Here is a 22,723-nt window from a genome sequence, read left to right as displayed (position 1 = left end):
GTGTTAACAAGACTGTCTGACACTTCAGACTGTGTTGAGGTCCGGTCGGACCAAACCTGCCGGCTGAGACTTTACGCGCACAGCGACACCCAATGGCAGTGAGTCCCAAAGGCCTTATCAAGAGTGGGACGCGGATTGTAGTGATGTTGGGGGGATGAAAAAGTCGGAAAGCGCTGGCCTCTAATTTGTGAACGCCATATGACAAGCGTACAGTAACTTATAAACCTGTTATATTGATAAGATAAGATCAGCCACGTCGTTCGCCAGAATGTCAACGAGAGACGGCTGCATATTAAGGGTAAGCACCGGGAGAGTGCCACAGTCATCGTTCATTTTCACGATAAAATGCGTTGTTATGTAAGAATCATTCAGAAGTACAAACACCCCCAGCAGCTTCCATTTAAAAATTACAACAAATAGCTTTAGGTACTTTTACTTCTAACAACTATATTACATTATATGATTATCTTGTTGAGTCATTAACACGTTAAAAGGTCTTTAATGATGTAATGAGTCGCATTTGAGTCGATTTTAAGTGCTTTATATGCTGCATAGCAGGGTATTTATATGTGTGGTGTACTAATTCTTAATTTAAGAAGCGACTGCAGTTGCCAAATGTAGCTGACTACAAGTACAGTATGTCTCTCAGGAGAAGCTTAAAGTAGCAGTAAACGTTTAAGTAAACGCTGTACCTTAGTATCTTTTCACGCAGAGTAGTTGAGCTGAGCATTAGTGAACATTAGCTGTAGACTAATAAAAAGCCTTAGACTCCCTTTGTATCAGTTGCACTCTGAGCTGTCATTACAAATCAAACAAAACATGTGCACAAAAATGCTGTGTGTGTTTATGGCTCCTAATTAGTTTCAGTACCTTTGAAAAAGTACATTTTGATTCTGCCTGCAAACTATAACAAGCAGGAATCATCACCTTTAACTGCATTTGGATGGATTATGTTATTCAGGCCTCAAGCCTTTCTATAACCATCCAAAAGCTTTTTTTTAAGACCGCAGACTGAAATTGATGAAACAAATTATTTTGCCATCATATTGAGAGAGACAGCCGATGTGATTCGGTGAAACACTTACCAAAGTGAGGCCGATTCATGTTTGTTTTGATCACAGCAGCAGCAGCTGACAATGTCATAAAGCACACAGGGCCTCTTCCTCTTTAAATTATCCAACCTCAAGGTGCTGGTCTTTCACTGAAATGCTCTGCTTCAAAACTTAGTGCCTGGTGAAGTTGGGGAAGGTATTGTCTCTGACTTCCATGTTCCCTTGATGAACTGATGATAACCTCACAGACAGAGAGAGACAAAGTTTTCTGTAGGTGGAGATAAATATCTTCTATCAAGGATATGACAGTGTTTCAATTCATAGTCCAAAATAGTTTCCACCAAAGGAAACATTGTTGTGATGTCATTTTGTCAGGTAGGCTATATGTAGATTTCTTTCTCTTTAATTAACACAGATTTAAAAAGACAGCATTTTTACCCGCTTAAATCCTAATAGTCTCAATATTTACACGATAACTGTCTCTGATTTTTATTAAGTCCAATTATTTGTTGGCAGAAAGCATTTAATATGACAGATTAGACATATGTAGGCTTTACATTTGCCTAGAAATTTTCAGTTGCTATATGATTTTTTTATTAAGAAGTTATGACACATTTGTAAAGAACAATGAATAAAGAACAACAATCTAATTGATGCCTTCAAATGTAAACTATTTTTTAAAATGCTCTAATCACAAGGCTACAATAGGTAAAATCTAAGAGTGAATAACAGCCCTTTAACAATCAGCAAACTGTGATGCTGCCTGTTAAAAAAAAGTCTCCAGTTTTGCAAAATTGATATAAAAAGAGACACAACCTTTTAATCTTAGTAGCATTAAGCAGCCTATCATTCACTATGTGCAATACTCAAAACTAGTCATTTAAGGACAGGGGAGGGTGGGAACAGTGACTATAATTTGCAGTAAATATGTAAATGTAGTAGTTTCATAACCAATAAATAATACAAGAACTTGAATAGTTCCAACAATATGCATTCAATCAACCTTTGAAGACAGGTTTTATTTAAGCCAAACTAGAAGTCTGTCTTCAAAGCCCAGGGTCTGACCAGTTTACTGATGCATCATAACCAATTAATATCATTTTTTTAAATATCACATGTTTCTGAGAGCGCTATAACAACACTTAAGGAGGAGTACCACCCAAGCATGATCGCGTTTGTTGCTTGCAAACATATCGATACGCTGTCTAATAGTGAGCACCCCAGAACAGCTTGGACAGATGAGATTAAAGGCAAATACAGTGGTTTTGATATGAACAACAGTGGCATGTGTTCAGTCTCTAAGGAAAGAGTCATCACATGACAGCGCAGTCACGATTTCATTTGTAGCTAGGGACTTGTGTTGCTTGTCATCCTCTGTCTTTCCCTCTATGTTTTATGCCTCTTTGTTGCTGACTGTCCAATAAAAGCAAATATGCCACAAATAAACCATTTTTCCCAAATATAAAACTACACAAAAGTTTCTTAATTTCAGATGTTTTGTGTGTCTCTAGGTACAACTATTGTCTTCCCAGACAGGCGTTATCTCTTTAATCAATCAGCCTCCTGAGGCCTGTGCTGGACATTAAACTTCAGCCTGTCAAAACACAATTTAACATGCCGTAATCTGGAGCACAGCAAACCTGAATGGCTGAACTTTTAATGAACTGAAAAGGCCTCCAAATTGCTGGTTGTAAGCAATGATTCAATTAAAGTTGCAAGCGCAAAGCCCCAGACACAGCCCAGGGAGCACATCCCAAAGCCTGTGCCTGACTACTTTCCCAAAGACCAACACTTGGTCAGGAACCAGAGCTGGAGATAAGGTAGGCTGAACAGCTAAATCCCTTAACATTTTGCTGTCACTCTCTAAATCACACACCTTTCCCACAGTTTCTCCAAGTGTGAGCATTGCAAGTTGTACATGTGACATATCTCACCAAAGGTTGGTGGATATGGAAACACAGTGAGGTGTTGAGTAGTCTGAACGACTGCAGCCAACTTCTTCAGACATCTGCGATCAGATATGTTGTAGGGTCATCGTGTCTCTAAGGCCCAGTCCACCTTGTTTCAATTATGACTTTGAGTGACGAATATTGCAATTACCTTATTATTGCTCCATTTCTGTCTGCCAGCAGAGACAAAGCAGGTCTGAACAATAGATAGGACAGTCTTAAAGTAATTTTAACACTTTGAAACAGACTATCTGAGTGTAATCTTCCACACTTTTCTCAACTACTAACATCAGGTCTTTTGCTCGCTCCCTTTTCTGTCTTTCATTCTCATCAATCATCTCTCTGTCCGTCCTTACTTTCTTTCCTTCCTTCCTTCCAGTGGACATGGCCACACATATCTCCAGATGCTGGCTGTGGCCGCCTCACCATACCAGACGCACACCCCTCCAGCTTCAGATTCCCTTCACCACCAAAAATTGAATGGTAGGCTCAACATTTACACACAGACCTCTCTTAATTCATTGTAATGAGCAGTTGCGCGACAGCTTTAGTGCATAGGCGTGCAAGGCATGTCATCTGAATAAGCAGAGTTGTTGTGTGCGTTTGGCCTCTATTCTGGGTTGCCCATCTGATGGTGATGCACAATTATCTTGCCATGATTAGTGCCAGATAAGAAATACTTGAAAGGCAAGAGTGGTGTGGGGGGATGAATAAATGCAAGATAGTTTCTGGGTTGAGAACACTCACACCATAGCATATTTTATTCTCTAAACATTTTCGACTATTTGACCTTCACAGTTTGTTAATGTATCCAGTCAATTAATATAAATTAAATAAAATATACAAAAATATTGGAGCTGCTTAAAAAATAATGATAATAAACAATATTTATTTAGCATTTTAGGAAACTGGATTTTTCACCTATTCTTGCAATCATTGAGATAAGAGCCTTAAATAAATAGTATTAATTCTGTATGGTAAACAGAATTCATTTAAACCTTAATAATGGAAGCAAGGCAGCTTACATGTTGAAATCTTTTTTGATTGTACATATTAGATATTGCAGTGAAATTGTGTTTTAAAGGTGCAAGGAAACATTCTTTCGGCTACCATAGAGGTAAAAGCACAATTTCAAAATGTTCATTTAAGGTCTACTTCTGAGCTTTAACCTGAGCTCTGTGACTCTCCCTCAGCTAGGGAGTTCATCCTATTGTTTATGTAATTATAATTCAAATTTCCATTTTCTTACACTTGAAGAATCAAGAAAAATCATGTGAAATAAACATAATACTGACACTGATATGGCATACATCCAGTGCTCACTCTCCATTTAGCTGCGGTTGGGTTTCCACCGCCTCCTCAGAGATGCATATGTATCTAGCACTTTAGCAGTTAAATGCTCTATTATCACCAGATAGTTGCCAACTTTTTCTACAGTTTGAGGCTGAGCAGGCATGCAGTTGGTTTTTTCTCTTTTTTTTTAATGAACATTTGCCTTCAGGACAGTAAAGTTGTGGCAGAAAAGAAAAATCCAAAATCATGAGCTGAAAGATGCTAAAATGCTCTTTAAAGCAGATTAACTACATTTAGGTCGTACTTTTCTGCCCGCGTATGACTGCCAGACAGTTATGTGATCCGGTGTTAAAGGGAGATTGAAATGGGAACATATTTTTTCGACTGATACTGAAACTGAGTAAGTAGTGCAACACATATCTGGCCTCCCCCTGAACTGTAGTGTGGGTATCAGTAACTATGTTAAAATCTGTGTATCTGTGTGTGCGCACATGTGTGTAGGCCAATCCAATCCAACGGGCGCCTGTGCAGCACATGGCTGTCCGATGCATGGTCTCTGCTCCCTGGTCTCTCCTCATTAGCCTCACACAATGCAAACATTCCCCTTCCCTCCCACTCCGCCACCCCTCCTCTCTCGCTTTCTCTCTCTACCTTCTACTCACAGTGCACACAGGGGGAAGAGCAAACCTTTTGTTTTTTGTGTCCAACCTGTGCGCAGCTCCAGCCCTCCTCCTTTTTTCTCCTTCTCCCCTCCACTGACTAAATCTCTTTTCCGGCTTGATACTGCCGAAAACCATATGGTGTGTGACATCATCAGGGCAGGAAGCAGGGAGAAGGGAATGATAGAGCTGGGGAGAGATTGGCTTGCCAGGTCTCTGTGCAGTGATATCAGCAGAAAAGCACTCTTGGAGGCCCGTTGGGGGGTGAAAGCAGAGCAGGTTGGAATTTATTCTTTTCTTTTTTTAAAGCTTTCACTCCCACCTGGATAATCAGAGGGTGAAGGAAGGAAAGTAGAGAGGCAGCATGCACCTTAAAGGGAATATTGATGACATTTGTTAACATCTGAGGTCATGGATTGTTGGCCTTGTGAGCCTATTATAGATTGGTGTGCAGGTGTTGCTGCAGCGCTTTTGTTAAAAAATGCCCCAAACAATCTGGATCAGAGGGATTTCAGATTGTTACAAACTAAGTTTGGACCATATTTAGATGCTTTGGACTCATCCTGTTATCCTTAAAACTTCTGCAGATCATCTGTCTACCTCTTCCTTTTCGTCGCTGGCAGTCCCAATCTGCTCACCAGGCTTTATGTCTGTCAACCCCCTTCCTCCTCCTTTTGTTCTCTGGGTGAACTCTCCGGCTTTGTTGTGAGATCCTGGTCTCCATACCATCACTCCGGACCCATCCAGCTCTCTATCAACACACACACATAGATACACATAAACACTCAGTTAGACACTCACACAGTCAGCATCTTTGTCTTTCACACACAAACACACATGCACTAAAATACCCTTTCCCCTCTGATTAATGGCAGAGCTGGGGAGTGTGCCAGGCGAGAGGATGGGAAAGGAAAGGAAAGGAAAGGAAAGGAAAGGAAAGGAAAGGAGAGGAGAGGAGAGGAGAGGAGGGGCTGCTGCTGCAGCTGTGGTTTTGGAGTCGGTCTCAGCACCCCCTTGCTGCCCCCTCTCCATCTCCTCTCTGGCTCCTCCGGGGACACGAGCCTTGGCCAAGCCCCAGGAACCAGGGAGTCAGGACCAGGCTAAGAGGGAGAAAAAGGGGAACAACAGAGGGAAGGAAGGATAACACAAAAGAAAGAGAAAAACAGAGCTGACCTAATATGCAAGTATTGTCAGGCAGCACCTACAAAAACAGGGGAGCGTGTGAGATGTTCATCAAACGTTTATGAAAATGTTACAAAAAGCATACATTTGCCAAAACACTTGATAAAGTTTGTTTTTTAATTTAATACTGGTGCTGTCATTTGGTTTTACAATGCATCAAAAATGTTATCAGCTCTGAGTTGACACAATATTAATATTACTTAAAAGCCGAATAATCTTTTTTTGTTTTTTGAAAACATAATAACATTTTACTGGAATATTTTTTTAATCATTTTTAGTCATCTGCATAAACCTAACAGCATGCGCGAAAACTCATTTACATTTCACATTCTCACAGCCTACAGGTAGGTAGGTGGAGTGAGCGTCAATTTATTTATTTTTTGTGCTTAATACTTTATAAAAATTATAACACCCGTGATATGCTTCAGCTTCCCTGCAAGCTGCATTTGGACAAGGGGTTAGGAAAATTGATGGATGAAAAATATTCAAGCAAAAATAAAATAATTAGTCAAATTTAAATATTCAGATGTGCGAGCGATAATACATATAATAACGATAACTTTATACTAAATCTCACTATTACTCAAGCAAACAAGCTCCATAGCACGTAGGCAGCATTGTTTCTAAGGAGTGCCTTAGAAATTTGTGCCAGAATAATTTTTGCCAATATCTACTTGATTGCAGAACATTTTTCCCCTGTAAACACGCAAAGGCAGCTAATGACTGCTTTATATCCCACTTTTAGAATTTTGCTGTAAGTAAAGTTTAATTTGCAGTAAACCATATGTACTGTGTGCTGTTCAGAGTGTACATAGTGCCATATGTATACACAGGTCATCTAAAGATGCTTGCCAATTACTGTACACGTATGATAAACCTAAGGTTACTAATCAAATATATCTGTGCGCAGAGTGTGTCAGCAACACTCTCTGCTCCATTAAAACTTAAATAGGCCTACTTTAGGCAAATTATTGCAGTCATATTGTTCATTCTCAGAACTGTAACTCTAATGAGTTTGGCAAAGAAATAAAATAAAACAAGTACAGTTTTGCATTTTTTTTAATGAGCATTTTTGCTCGGACCAGATCCAGTGAGGTTGGCCTGAGGATGGCACGAGAAATGGCAAACTTTACAGGATGAGCCTATGAGAAAAACCACGAGTTGAACACTTTTGGTCTACGCTTGGCTAGCTTGCTGCTCCTTTGTACTGTATAAACTAAATTTAGCATTAAGTGCAGAAGTGGAAAGTTTTCTGTCAACAGAAGAGATGGTGTGAGTTGTCATAGTTGATGGGTGGGGCAGGGAGAGTTTGTTTACAGAAAGCTCATCTTTTGTATCTGAGATAAGCTCGTCAGCTCCGAGCTTTATTAACATATGACTTGACCCAAGCCTGAATCTTGCTTGGGTCCGCTTGTGTGTTTTTGCACCCCAAATGTAATCTGCTCACCCACTCTGCAATGCAGTCCTGGCTTAGTGTGCGTTTGAGGCCTATCTTCTCTTTCTCTCGTTCCCCCCACTAGTCAGTGTTTTATGGGCTGTGTGCTGCGGTGCAGTGACCTCGCTCTCACCCCGGTGCCACCCAGCCGGTGCAGGATTCAGGCGCGCATGGCCCCTGCCAAAACCCCATAGCGCCACATCTGCAATCCATAAACGCCAGCCACTCTCGCTCTCCTTACTCCCTCGCCCACACCGCCTCAGACTCTCACACTCCTCCATTTCACTCTCTCTCTCACTCGCTCTCTCACCCACTAATGTTTTATTTTAATTTCCAAATTCTATGCATCCCCCTTTTTTTTTTTTTACATTCCTTTGACTGCTTCCTCCCACCACTTCTGGCTTTATTCAGGCAGAACATCAACTAGTTCTTCCCTTATCTCTCACTCCCTCACTGCCCCTTTTCTCTCCTTCCGTTTCTTTATCCACATCCAACGGAAAAATCTCTCACCCATTATATCTTCTGTGAGAGCCAACTGAGTGTGGTGGCAGTGAACTGGGAACCACAAGACATTCCTGATCCAAACAGCACTAAGTCACCAGCATTCAAGTCTTCAGAGGGTGGCCTTTGCCAAACACACACTTCACTTATGGGCTGGATTCAGTCTTACCACGTCGCAGTTGGTCCCCAAACAGCTAAATGTTTATCTGTTTCAAATTGATAGTGTCAGGGAAAAATGTAGTGCACGCATCTAAATACAGTTCCATTTTTGTATGTGTTAGTGTAAGAGCATTCTCCATCATCGGGGTATTGAAGTCCCCCTCCCCTTTAGCGGCAGAGCATACTCTCTGCCTCTCAGCCTGAACAAGATGTGTTCAACACATCACTGTTGCTGTGCCCCTGTATGAATCCATAGCGAGGTAGTAAATATATGAAGTGTTACCTCAAAACTGTCCAGTGCTCCCACCTTCCCTGGCTCCAAAAACAGTAGGGACATTTGTCTTTCTTGCATTGTCTTTTTTTCAATTTATGTAATTTTTTTTCCACTGTTCTCAAACAAAAATGCACAGGGTGAACTTTTTGCCTCCCTCCGTCTTCTTTTCTTGGATCATGTTCTCCACTTCATCCAAAAGACTTCACCTTCAGGTTTCCCAGACATACTGGCATGCCTTTATGGTGCAATCCCAACAGAGTCCACGGATGAATCATGTTGCTGCAGGCATGCACGGGCTCAGTTTTTACGATAAATATTGCAATTCATAAATCAGCGTTCTCCGAAGAAAGAAAGTACGGCGCAGGGGAGGACGCAAAAGTGTAGAGCATTTCAGCTTTAGTTTCAAATTAACAGGGGTTATGATCTGTGTGTGTGTGTTGACTAGAACTGAAAAGAAGGCTACAGGTCAGGGCAAGACCACCATGAAGAGCCAAACTGCCAGAGTATGTGTGTGTGTGTGTGTGGGGCTAAACGCTGCTGGTAGGAGGCAAAGTCTTATCAGTGCTTTTATTTTTGAGTGCTTATACAATGTCATGCACTCGATTCGTAAATTACATCAGGGAATTATCATGTACAGGAAAGTGTAGCAAGAGTGAATTTTGCGGAGATCGATTTGTATTCAACCTTTTGGCTTCTCACTCATGTAATAGTGGCAATGCCATGCATTTCAAAATGGCTTAAATGGTTTTAGTCTTCTATTTCCATTGTTGTTTCATTCTGTACTAATATTTTTTAAGTAAACTATACTGAGGCAAGTGTATGATAAAAGATAACATAAATAATGCTCGAAGCTGCAATTTTTCCAAATCTTAAACAGCATTTCATTAAGCGATTACAGAAAAGAACTTTTCCTTAAAAGTGCGACTTGGGAGTTCTGTTTCCATGATTAAAGTTACTCACGTATCTCGGTCATTATCGATACATAATTTCGTCCTAGCTTTCTACATTTTAATGTGCGTAGGCATTAAGCCACACATGCATGACTTCAAAGAGTTGCCCATGTAATGAGCTCGATACATGCCTAATGTTAAATTACTGAACTCACCCAGTCGTCGTGGTACCAGCTCTCAGATTTGTTTAATCTAAAAGCACTCAGTGCACTCAACTATTTGTTTAGAGGCAGTGACTCAAATCTTTTTTACCCATTTAGGAAAAAAGAAAAAGTGAGATGCTCTACAAACACTGAGGAAGCTTTATTAATACTTATCTATTCCTGCCATCTAGTGGTCAAAACAAACTCTGCAGCATGTTTGAGGCTTGGATGCAAAATGGAACAAGATAGCTTAACTTTGGATCAAAATAGATTTATTTAATACCTATTCCACTTTTTGAAAGTGTCCTGAAACCACATGGATGTTTCTGTTATTACATGTCTTGTCATTTTGTCCCTCCACTATTCCATATCCAAGTCTTCCATTTCCACAGTGCCTTCTTTCTTCACCCAAGTTAAAGGCGCGGGCACATAGGGGTCATACGTCCACCGAGGATACACTCTCTTGTACAAATTCATCAGCACGGTGTCTTGAGAGCGTAGCTGATTGTCAAACACGCATTTCATGTGACCGTGTGTTCCTGAAAAATAAGAAATGGCAGTGAGAATCCACAGCAAATAAGGCACAGAGACACAGACACAGGGTTTTATTCTTAAATTTTCTCACCTAAGGCCTCCTTGATGTGACCTCTCCGACCCCATTTTGTTCGCAGCTCCACTGGCTTGAACCACATGATATCATCTGTAAAAGTCAAGAAAATTTTAATGAAAAATTATGAATTATGTCTGCAGTGACAGTAATAACAGTATGAGAACGTCCTCTCACCCCTGTTAAAGAACATGTAACGAACAACAGCGGAGCGCCTGTTAATTTTGAATGGGTGTCCACTCAGAACAATCCTCTTTAGCACAACACGCTGAGGGTCACAACTGAGCAGACTGCCTGTAGCCACAAGGTCCTGGATGCCTAGAAAGACACAGTAAGAAGAACACGTGCTCAAAGGCCAGTACAGAATTTGCTTAAGTGGATAATTAATCAAAACCACCAACAGGATGAATGGTCTAAAGTTTAACTTGAGGGCAGCCAGGCCACTAATTAAATTTACTTGTATTGAAGTAAACAGGACTTTCCATCTCACCATCATTCCTTTGCTTAAAAAGCAGGACTCCTGCAGGGGGGAAGGTGATGGGGGCATACAGTGACACTACAGTAGGGGCATCTGGTCTGAGGAAGCGCTCCATCTTATGCTTGTCAGCTAAAAAAAAAAAAAAGATGGAGAAAAAAAAGATTTTATTAACAATAATAATAATAATAATAATAATAATAATAATAATAATAATAATAATAATAATAATAATAATAATAATAATAATAGTAATAATATATCCAACAGATATCTTGTTTCCAGAAGTAGCTTTTAAGATCATTATACTAATAAAGTAACTTGATTAACAGTTCTTGTTTTGTAAAGAACCGAAAGTCGACCTTACATGGTGGAAAGACATTTTTCAGTTTCTGACTTTTTCAGCTTAAGATCGACACATCTTAATTAAAATGTCAATAATTTAAAAAGGTTAAGTTTATGTTTTTTACTGGATGATACCTTATTATACATTTTTTCAAAAGAACACAGCTTAGCATTATAACAACAAATATTACAGTAATAGCACTCCCGTAATGCAAATGCATAGAGGTGGTTCTGTATAAGGACACCATTTCAACATCATAAAAAAAAAAAATCAAGTGGTACAATGAACCCACCGAGTTCCAGGTGACCCATCATCACTAAATTCATGGAATAATAGATCCTAGATTAGCACCAGGTGTGTTTCAATATTACAAGATTTACTTGTAATATGAACCAGATGTTAAAACACTGTGTTTAGTCTGCATCTTGGCTGGTTATGATATCTGATTTATTTATTTAAATTGGACAGTTTTCCAATTTCATTGTACTATTGTACTATGTATGACTGTGCAATGACAATAAAGAGTTATCTTATCTTATTTATTTATTTATGTTTAACCGATTTTTGCCCTCAACTGCAGTAAGTTACAGGATGTTTTCTCAGTGAAACAACTGAAAATAAAGTGCTCTGCTTTTGCAAAGAGGCAAATATAAGTAAGTAACTCAAAACGAGCTGCTGTACATCCACCTTTATCTGACATATTTTACCTTGCCAAACAGAAGCAGGTACAACATATTTATATAACAAAGCAAATGTCAGGTTCATGTATAATTTTCAAGTGTTTATAAACTCACCAGATAACAGGATATCCTTTTCTCTCATCTCCATAATTTTCGTCATAACTGGTCGGATCTTTTGCTCATACTGAGGCTGCTAGCTTGCGGCTAGCTCTAAACTCTGGACAGTTTTCGCTTTAACCACGTTACTTTGTTAGCTTATTTAAAATGCCCATGTTCAGCTCGGTGAGGCCAATTCAACGGTTTGATTTGGTTTGTTGTTACAAACATTATGGCGGTTTGTGACTTAGTTTGGCAAGCTTTATCTCTTCTTGATAGCTATCGCCAAGCGATAAACGATATGTTAGTTAGACTGATCAGTCAGTTACCGGTCAGTCGAGAATGCAAGAAGTTGGACGTTACAAGCCCTTGCCCTGAATTGATGCATCTCTGGCAATGCGTTTAATTTAAGTTTGTTTATGCAGGATCACTGCTGCCATTTGTTCTGCTTAATGTACTGGATGAATTCAGCAGGTTTTCTACCTGATGTGTGCTGAGAGAAGATGGGAGAGGCTCGGAATCTCCGAAATCCACAGTGGAACACAAGCTCCTCTTTAGATTTGATCGGTTCTGTGTTGCTGGGGTGTCTCCGCACCAAAACATGCATGACTGACATCTATGCACAGAAGAAAAAAACATGAGGTCAGCAAAAATTATTCTGTGTAGCTGGTGCAGCTTTGCTTACAAAAAGGAAACATTTTCAGATGTGAATACCTTCTGTTCGTGGGGCAAGAGAGACACCAGAACCAGAGGTTTGCCTGACTGGACACTCTCCATCACAGAAAAAGGCACATCAATGATGTGCAGGGTCACATACCAGCCATCCTGAAACGAGGAGGACAGCAGAGTGAGTGAAGCCAAAAATCATGGTTAAACATGAGAGCATTTACAGCTGAAGACAACTACTGTTGTCGACTTTACCATGGCTCCATCCTCCTCAGCTGCAGCCTCAGCCAATATGCGGCGGCGAGTGCGTTCAAAGCTCTGGAACTGGAATATACGCGAATAGTCGAGGGGCAAGTTTTCCATGGGGTCCCAAGGTGACGAGCGGAAACTTTTTAACCCCCTGTAGCGCTGGAACCTGCGAGAACAGGACGGCAACCCAAACAAATCGGAAACAATAAATATTCCACCCCAAAAGGAAATGTAAAAGAAACAAAAAACATAAAAGAAATGCTACTGACCTGATTCTAGCTGGAGTGTTGAGGGGCGTGTCCACCTCATCGGGGAACATTTCATTGGCTCGAGCCTCACGGTAGCGCTTTAGGCCTTCTTCCTCAGCAGCTTCATCCATATGTTCATCATAGCGCTGATCTGCGCCCGCTCGCTCGGTGGAGCACACCTCTTCCTCCTCCTCCGAATCACGACATGAACCTGGGTCCTGGGCAGAGAGGACATACGACAAATTTAGTACAAGAGGTTTGAACAAAGAATGCAAGCTGCTCTCTGACCAGAAACACAACAATCATTGTACTCATTTTTAGTGATCACTGAAGAAGCTTTGATGCTTTGGCATTTACTAACAGCAAATGCAGTGACAGAGATAACACTATTGGTTAATTCAAGGAAGGAAGGAAGGTCATGGGCCACAAGGGGAATAAGGCTAGCCTCACAGTAGTTTTAGTTTGGTTGGCCTTGACTTTAAGACATCTGTCTCTGACATTTTTGCCACCCAAACAAAATTTTATATGGAATTTTCTGTGCCAAGGCCAAATTTCAGCATTATATAGTAGATATAACTCAGATAACAAACAAACTATATTTTCAAATTACAAGACTACTGAAAACATTTTTAAATAACCTTTTACCAGCTATGAGTCTGGCTCCCTCTTTTTAAAACCCTGAGCTTCTAATCCAAACATACTGAGTTAAACAGGTGTCCTGGGTAGGGATGGGCGATATATTGAATATACTTCATGTATCAAAAGTTTTTCCACGTACGATGGTTAAAATGGGTCTATCGGAACCATTGAGTATAAACTGCCTTGGCAATATTAAGCTTTTAAGAGGTTTTTTTGGAGCGACTGCATCACTAATCTCCCTCCAAAGCAGAAGGTTTCTGCCTGCGTGCGTGCATGCGTGTTTATATTCTACCTGATAGGGAAAAATATGGTGACAGCCAGAGTTCCAAACGAGGAAGTGAATGAGACTGTAACTGAAGACGAGTCAGATGAGCTAGTTCCAAAGAGAAACATACTGGCAGTGGTTTGGTTTTCAAAAGGAGCATGTCAAACAAAATGCCATAATTTGCAAAACATGGCATAAAACCATTGCCACAAAAGGTCGCAGCACCACAAATTTATTCCACCACCTGAAAAGTCATCCATTGCAAAATGAAGAATGTTTTAAAGTCCACATGTCAACATCTCCCCACACACCACAGAAAACTTGAAATAAACCAGCCATGAAGCAGATGACACTGGCGTCTTCGTTTGCCAAAGCGATCCCATACGACAAAAAAAAAAGGTCTGTGTTGACCACAGACAGTGACCGTATGAATGATATATATGGTTGAATATATATGGTTGAAAATAACATTTGTTTTTGGAGGCTAGTTAAACATATCGTGATATATATCATATATCATGATATAGCCAAAAAAAAAAAATCGCCCAGCCTTACTCCTGGATAACATTCTCTAGCTGTAATGTACAATATTGTTGTTGCACCCTACTATTACAAAACACTTACTTTGTTAGTCGCTGCCAGTATTAACAATAACCAGACACAAATGGCAGGAAAACAAATAACATCAAAACGATCCTAATTATAGAAAATATTTATGTAACATAACCAACAACTCCGCCACAATAAACAAACAGCACCGAGGGGCCTTGTATGTGTGAATGGGATAAGTAATTGCCCGAATTCAAACTATGGGAATCCCTGCTTTGCATACATTTGAATTCAGTGTGTTACGTAACGACACTCTCCAGTGCAAGACATCCACTCTTAAAACAATATCTAGAAATTGAGCATCCAAGGGCAACATATTTGGATAAGGAAATGAATCATCAAAGAAGACATGCTTTGCTGTGCTCCCTTGGCTGGCAAATTACAGGAGAAGCCAGACACAAGAGCGGAAAGCTCTCAGCATGCGGCTGATTCACAACCTTTCCAACATCCTTGCTGCAATAGTAATAATAATCATTATCATTTGAAGTGCCCTTTCCACTATTGTTACCTTCGTCTAGATACGTATGCCTGTGCGCTAACCTTGACATCAAATGCATGCTAATAACAATCACAGATCGTAATGAACCCGTTGCATAAGGAAAGTTTCCCCGACTTCTTTTCAAGCAGAGCGGGAAATAAATAAATGGCCAACCCCTCCCTTCGTCCAGACAGGAAGTTCTGTTCACAAGACAGGAAGACAGGAGGCTTCTCTTGGGATTCCTGCTCCAAACACTATTGTTGTGGTGAGCAGCCTGGCACTACACGCCAGAGTCAGACACTGAGAAAATAAACAGTGCCTCTCAGCAGTGAGGTGCACTGCCTGTGGGTCACGTATGCACCGCTTCAGCCCCGGAACCGCCAACACTTTATTGCTTCTTCACAAATTACCATCCTCGTCATCCTCCACAGGACTGCACCGCCTGACCTTAGCTACACTGTTGCTATGACAACACGACCACGCGCAACAAAATAACCATAAAAGGTATGTTCTGGCTGAACTTCTGGTCAAACTACTAAATAAGAAATGAAAGAAAAATTCCAAATATAACAACATTTGTACAATCACTGACACACGAATCCTCTACATCATCTATACTATAATGAAAAACCTGTCGTAATCAAGTCATCTGAATCCTGTAGTGAGTCTCTGGTATTTTCCATGGAAAGCGTTGTTATCTAAGTACTTGGTAACTTACTGTACCTTGTTTTGCAGTAAAATGCTGTTAAACTTTTTATTAAATATGATACTACGGACTAAGGGCTTCTCTGAATTATTCAATTTTAGCATGTAAGCATGCTTTATTACTCTTACCACAGTGGTAAATTATCCAGCTTTAATTTTTGGTGGTGCGCCCACAGGTAGGCAGACTCATGTGTTGTTGTTTTTCTAGTCTGAGCCTACTCAGGCCTCATGGCTTGAAACAGAGCACTTCTTCAATCATGGCGTGTCCACCCCAAGTTAGGAACCTGCCCCATCAAGAGCAGTTCAAGTATTTTCGAATCTTGCTCACAAGTCAGGGAAGAATTGAGCAAGAGGTTGAAAGATGATTAGTGTAGCATCTGCACTGAAACAGACTGCTGTTACGAAGAGAGATAAGCAGGAAGGCAAAGCTGTAGTTACTGAAACAGTAAGAACAGGGATATAGGCACGGGAAATTAGTTTCCTCCAAAGGGAGTCTCAGCCTTAAAGATAGGGTGAAAAGCAGAGTCACTCACAGTCGTGCTGCTTCTCCCTTCCATTGAAAAGAGCTAGTTGAAATGGTGAGGGCATGAGCCTAGGATATCTCCTGCATGATTCCTAGGTGAGTTGAATGTCCAACCCAGGAAGAGACCAAGGTAGACTGAGGACAAGCTGGACAGGCTACATCTTGGCTGACTTGGGAACGCCTCCTTAACAAACCAGTAGACCTCATGACCTGGCTAGACAGACGAGCTGGCTAAACAAAGAGATGTCTGAGCATCTCTGCTTAGATTATATCCTGACCTGAGCTTTATTAAAAAAAAAAAAAAAATCCAATTTATGTCCATTTAAATTAATGCCCATATTTCAGTGTATCGCATTTTGCAAGGCTAGGCTGTCATATCATTATAAACTTTATACCTGTCTTTTTTGTGAAAAGTTTTAAAAAAAGGAAAGTTTAAACTGATACTTGCATTTTATTTATCTTCTGCTTCACTGTGTCATTAAAGACTTATGTCAAAATTACTTTAAATGTGTACCTGAGAGTCAGTCTCCCCATCCTCTTTATCCATGGCTTCATCCATCATGTCATCATCATCGTCGTCGTCATCACTACTTTCTTCATCCATGTCGCCATTCTCCTCCTCACCTTCATCAACAATCCACGTGGCCTGATAGTCTGATGTTCCTTTAGGGACCTTCATTACACGTTTTTTCTTCCTGGCTTCTAAAGAGAGAAACATCAAAAAAAAAACCTTTGAATCCTGTGTTTTCCTGGCACGATAAACTGTATACTTTTGCATCAAGAAAACCACATTACTCATTTCTATTTACTAGAAATGACTGAATTACTTCAGCTATGTGTAACCATCCAAATTTTTACTGTACATCAATAACATTATAGCAAAGTCTTTGTTTAACTGGCTTGTTGTGTCTATTAAACTGTCAATTAAGTTATATATATTTTCATCAGTCAGACAGTTTCCCACTACTTGAAAGTATAAAGTGATATAGTTCTAACTTCAAATCAAGTGTGACTGTTCTAACACAAGATCTCTCATTTTGTATCTTAGTCATCATCATTTTCTGAGAGCATTATCTATAAATTCTGTTTCTTCACCTTCAGCTTCCAGCAGTTCTGATTCTGTTGGCCATGTCTGCTCTCCGTCCATGGGATCCACCTCAGCCTCTGCCTGCAGACTCTCCCTGTTGGATGGGTCCGCTTTCATGAGCACCCTCACAGGGGCCTCATTTTCACCTCCATCCTGTGGGAAATGCAAATGAGCAGGTAAATGTGACCCATATCAACTAAACTAGATGCACTAACACTCCAAAACAATTAAAGGTGTTAAAGTCTCACTTCGCATTTAAACCTACTGACCACCATTCATTATATTCACTTCAAATTAGTTTTAATGGTTAAAAACAGCGTGGGAAAATGCACATATTTTTAGCAGGGGTACATTCCAATTGTTATGCAACGGTAATATTACATTGATAAAAACAGATGCTGACAGTTGTAATGGATTACATAACTTAAACAGGTTTCCATGCTTCAAGTTTGGAGCTATGCTTTGTATAGAGTGTGGAAAATGCATGCCTGAGTCCACAAGTGAGAAACAAATATCCATAATACAACTTGTCATAAAAGTCCAAAGCTAGGTAAAATTCCAAAAATATTTTTTTTAATTTTGGTGATGCAGTAGAGCAATAAATGAAGTCATTTATATAATTTATTGTTTAATAAAGTATACGCTATCAGGTCTGCATGTACATTTGCCAAGTTAAAGTATTAAAAAAAGCAGCAACACCTACCTGCATGTCAACATCTCCTCCTTTGCTCGGCTTCAGTGGTCTGGACACTGTTAAGTTCAGAGGAAGAGGGTCTACTGGGGCATCAATCTGGCTGAGCTGAAAATCACCATGACCACTGATGTGTACCAGTCTGTCAACCCGCAGAGGGTGGCCACGGACATACCCAGACACACAGAGTGTGCCCAGGCCAGTGGGTCCAGTTGTACTATCAACAGGGTTGTTGGGTGTAAAAGTGACATGTTGAGCAATGAGATGTGACCGTTTGGAGCGGAAACCCAACTTTCTCTGTCTCTGAGTCCCCAGGTGTCTGAGAAGTAGTGTGGCATCTTGTTCAGAGTCCAGAGGGAAGAGACGAGCATCAGGAAAACGGGCCTCTGTGATCTTTGACAAAGCTCTTCTGGACTCAACCCTCTTCTTCACAGGGAGCTCGGACACACCCTGACACACCAGTGCTATGTAGGTTGAATATGGGAAAGAGAAAAGGGCTTAGTAGAGGCACATCAGAAACGAAGTCAATTCAATTTAAAAAAAAAAGAAAGAAAAAGATTTATAATTACCATAGCTGGGGAGACCCTGAGCAAAGAGACAAGAGAGACAATAGTCTCCATAGGTGTCCCAGCCTTCAGTAGAATCCAACACAAATACAAGGCTATCTGCAATCTTTGTCACATCCAGCAGGGAGTGCATGTCAGCTATAAAAAGAGATTACAGAAGTGTTAAAGACACACAAAAAAAGAGTACATTCTTCAAACATTTGTTTTAGAATGTCATTTACTGAACACAACAATTTTACAACACAAAATATAAAGATAAAAAAAAATCCTATCTAAAATACAGTAACATATCTGACTTAACTTCTTATTCTTCTATGGTATTCTACAGTATGTCACAAGTGTGTCAGCATTACCAGGGATGTTTACTTATTCTATGAACAAAATTCTCAAATTGTAATGTCTTTTACATTTGAAAAACTAAAATTACATCAATAGATATCACAGAAGCAACACTATTTGTGCACTTATTAACCTTTAACTACCTGGCTCACTTTTTTTTTTTCCAAAGAAAATCTCTTTTCTAATCCTTACCTGTACTCTGGCTTAGAAAGGTGAACCTCTGTTTAAAACGAGGCAGAATAAGCCCAAAACTGTCACTGACACCACTGATGCACCGGTCATGATGTACAATGCCCCCAACACCTTCTCCACGAAGCAGCTTAGTGATGGCTCCAGCATCGGCTTGAGCATGTAGGGACACCACAACAACTAAATGAGGAGGACCATCCCTGCTGCCAAGACGTCGCTTTTCTGTCAGGACCTGGGAAGAAAGAAAGAAACTCAAGCAACTCCAGATTCGTTACATTAAGAATTTAAGAACAGCAATCCATCACGTGATATTTTAAATTACCATGTCTTTCTTATTCTTGCGCAGCTGGTTGGCTTTGTGTCTTCTGTCCATCTTCTTTTGCTCCTTCCTCTGTTTTTTGGTAAGGACTGTCACCGACACTCTGCCTGTGAGACATTGTAACACAAGTTATTTATTAATTTATACAATGTGTATAGTATTCTTTTAATATAGGCCTTACTACAACCCACAACCTTGCTGCTTAGAAAGAACTTCTATTCTAACACACACATATGGATCATGCTCCACTCTGCTGCACAATGTTAAAACACCTGAAGTCTAAGATGTCAGTAAATCTCGGCAGATACATGAACAGTGTGTGAACATCGGCCGTTTGATTTTTACAATATCTTTGCTGCTTTAAAACATATGCTGGCAAGGCAACCAATCAAAAACACCTGCAGAATGAAGTTCAAGTCAACACAACAGCGCAGCTGTTGCAGCAGACAAAGCTTCCCCGCCCCCAGAGGGTCATGCTGATATAAATAAAGTAAGCAAAAGACCACACATTAGACAACTGAACTAAATGTTATATGCACAGTACTGATTTGTTTCATTGTCAATGAATTCAGTAGAAATGGCACTATGCTTTGTTAGAACATTTTCTTTTTTACAGCTATGTGTCAAACCTTATATAACAAGAGATAAAGCAGAAACAAGAAACAGTCATTTTTGTTCCAAGAGTTTTCTGGTTTTCATTTGTATCCCACTTGTAGTTGAAACTGATATGCTGGTTTCACCAGGAGCCCCCAGAAAATTGCTGTTGTCCCCGCTGGCTAAAGTCTGCAGACAAGACTGTAGTGCTATACTCTGATAATCCAATAAAATGATTACTTACATTAAACAGTCCACTTAAATTCTTGTTTAGCTTTTAAAGCCAATTGCCAACCGTCAAATATGCATTACTGCAGATGTAACTGATGAAACATATTACAATACAGACTGTACAATGACTGACATTTACCATTTAGTATTAGTACACGTGTGCATCAGTGAATGAATAATAATGAATTTCATATTGAAGACACAAATTATGAACAAATCCATACTCATAATAATCATAAATATCAATTAACTGAAATAATTTTCCATTATGCTGTTCTGTTTATGTTAAACTATTTTTACTAACCAACTTTGATACCACTGCAGTACATACAAGCATCAATGAACAACAATGAGAAGAACATTCCTTTGTTGTTTTTAACTACCACACTGCCTTATATGTGAATATATTTTTTCAGTTTGAGAATGGGGTTTATTTATACCTGATATATTGATGAATGACACATCACTGCCAAAGTCTGACAGCATATATGATGTTGAATAACAGCACAAGCCGGCTGGATGATTATCCATCAGCCATAATACATAAGGTATTTTAGCTTATCAAAGAAAAACATTTATTCTCACACATTAGTGGAGCGCCCTCTGTTGGAATCCAGTTTAACTGCAGTGCAGACACTTCACAGTCATTTAAATCAACATTCCTGACTATAATGCTGGCATTTATTGAGCAGGGTGTTATTGTGTGTACTCTTTAGGGTACGATTGGGTCATCTGGCTGTATGTTAATCATGTGTGCTCAAATAATTTTTATTAAAGTGTCCACGTTACTTTGTATTTCAGACATTCCAATAAATGTAAAATGCCGACAAATTCACTACTCCACAAAATTTAGGTTTACAAATATCAGACTTTTGCCTGAATATATATTTTTAAGCTACAAGGTGTCCAAATGTGTGTGTGTACTGCTTTACGCTGAATGAAATGAAAGTAACATTAAATTATAGCATGAACTATCATTGCTGTACTGCTTGACATGTAGTGTTACTATCTGACGATCATTCAAAGCACGTGTAAAACGTCTACAAGTCGGAATGTGAGCTTGAATTTAAATAGAACAAAAATGTTTTTAATGATAAACTTTCTCGGTGTAATATAGAGTGTTAAGTCCTCTGATTTTCCAGTAACTGGATAACTGGAAGACCCCCGGACCACGTTTAAATGGCTGAAGCTCGTTGGCAAACTCCAGTTAAACACCAAACGAGGCTCGCAAGCGAATACAGACTTTCACTAAATACCTTAAAAAGTATTTAGTACAGTATATAAGATACTGTACTGAAAGGATTGAGCACTTAAAGCCCAACACGTGTACTTGCAGAAGCAACCGCTACATGCTAACAACACACATGTAAGCCCCAGGTTTAACGCTGTGCAGCTAGACGCGACTTGCCTTTGTTTTCCCTTTCAATTTCTCCTTTCGTCCGGTGCTTGCCATGTTTGTGTCCTTTATTTTTTTGTTTGTATATGCCGGGTCTGTGGCCCTGTTGTTTTTCCCCGTCAGCAGCCATTTCCACCATGTGGGTAGGTCAGCTAATTTACTTCCGCACTTGCAGCAACGTCACGATAGGGACGTGTCTTCCGGAAAGCTTTTCTTCAAAATAAAAGCTTGAATAAGCATTATTTGAACTTGCTTTGATAGTGTTGATGAAGAGGTGTAAAGGAGGTCAAAAGGAGCTGCTCTGTGCCTCGGTGGATGGAAGAAAGCATATGACAGGGTTCCAAGAGAGGAACTGCGGTACTGTATGAGGGAGTCAAGAGTGACAGAGAAATATGTGAGGCTGATGCATGACATGTATAAGGCCAGTGCAATGACTGTCACTAGATCAGACTCAGCCAGTGGTGAGATGTGCAGTACCACACCTCACCACTGCAGAGCTTCAAACGAGTGCAGCGTGGGATTACATCAGGCTCTGAGCACCTTCTTGTTTGCAGTGGTGATAGACAGGTTGATATACAGTGTTGGGAAGTAACGGAATACATGTACCGCCGTTACGTATTCAGAATACAAAATATGAGTAACTGTATTCCGTTACAGTTACCGTTTAAAAAGGTGGTATTCAGAATACAGTTACTTTGGTGAAATAAATGGAATACACGGCGGTACTTTCCTGTTTCATATTGTCGCGGGTCAGGATTGTTTGGGTTTGTTTGACAGCTACGTTTTGTTGTTCCAGGCGGCAGCGTTATGGTTGCCATGGTTACAGGGTGACGCTCTCTCTCTGCCTGTTTCCTGGGTGAGAGAGCGCTTTTTTGTTGTTGTTGTTGTGCTAAGCTAAAAGGCAGAATGCTACAGGCATAGCTCTAAAGAATGTAGCCTGATGGGCAGTGTAGTCCGTGCTGCAGGGAGAATGGACTGCCATACACGTTATGTGTCTGTGAGCGAGGGAGGGAGAGAAAGGAAAAGTCCGAGCTGTCACGGAGCAAAAACGGGAGCTGGAAGCATGTAAATATAATAATAACCACTGCAGCCAAGAAGAGTGCCTGAGGAGCCCATTTGTAAGTAAGC

At 40.1% G+C, this 22,723-nt stretch overlaps 1 protein-coding gene across 1 annotated transcript; it reads right to left on the bottom strand.

Moving 5' to 3' along the window:
* Window positions 1-9,758: 9,758 nt before the first annotated feature.
* On the bottom strand, window positions 9,759-21,764 carry tsr1 (TSR1 ribosome maturation factor). Its single transcript, XM_063493341.1, has 15 exons — window positions 21,604-21,764; window positions 19,378-19,477; window positions 19,059-19,287; window positions 18,531-18,665; window positions 17,974-18,425; window positions 17,279-17,423; window positions 16,698-16,885; window positions 12,986-13,182; window positions 12,723-12,882; window positions 12,516-12,626; window positions 12,285-12,417; window positions 10,695-10,811; window positions 10,382-10,522; window positions 10,223-10,297; window positions 9,759-10,136 (listed from the first exon to the last, which is right to left on the bottom strand). Exons 1-15 carry the CDS (start codon window positions 21,732-21,734, stop codon window positions 9,958-9,960), a joined length of 2,493 nt encoding a protein of 830 aa, XP_063349411.1. The 5' UTR covers window positions 21,735-21,764; the 3' UTR covers window positions 9,759-9,957.
* Between the last annotated feature and the right edge of the window lie 959 nt (window positions 21,765-22,723).

Source organism: Pelmatolapia mariae, linkage group LG14, assembly GCF_036321145.2.
Source record: "Pelmatolapia mariae isolate MD_Pm_ZW linkage group LG14, Pm_UMD_F_2, whole genome shotgun sequence".
Lineage (NCBI taxonomy): Eukaryota > Metazoa > Chordata > Actinopteri > Cichliformes > Cichlidae > Pelmatolapia > Pelmatolapia mariae.
This window is presented reverse-complemented; position numbering and strand designations above follow the sequence as displayed.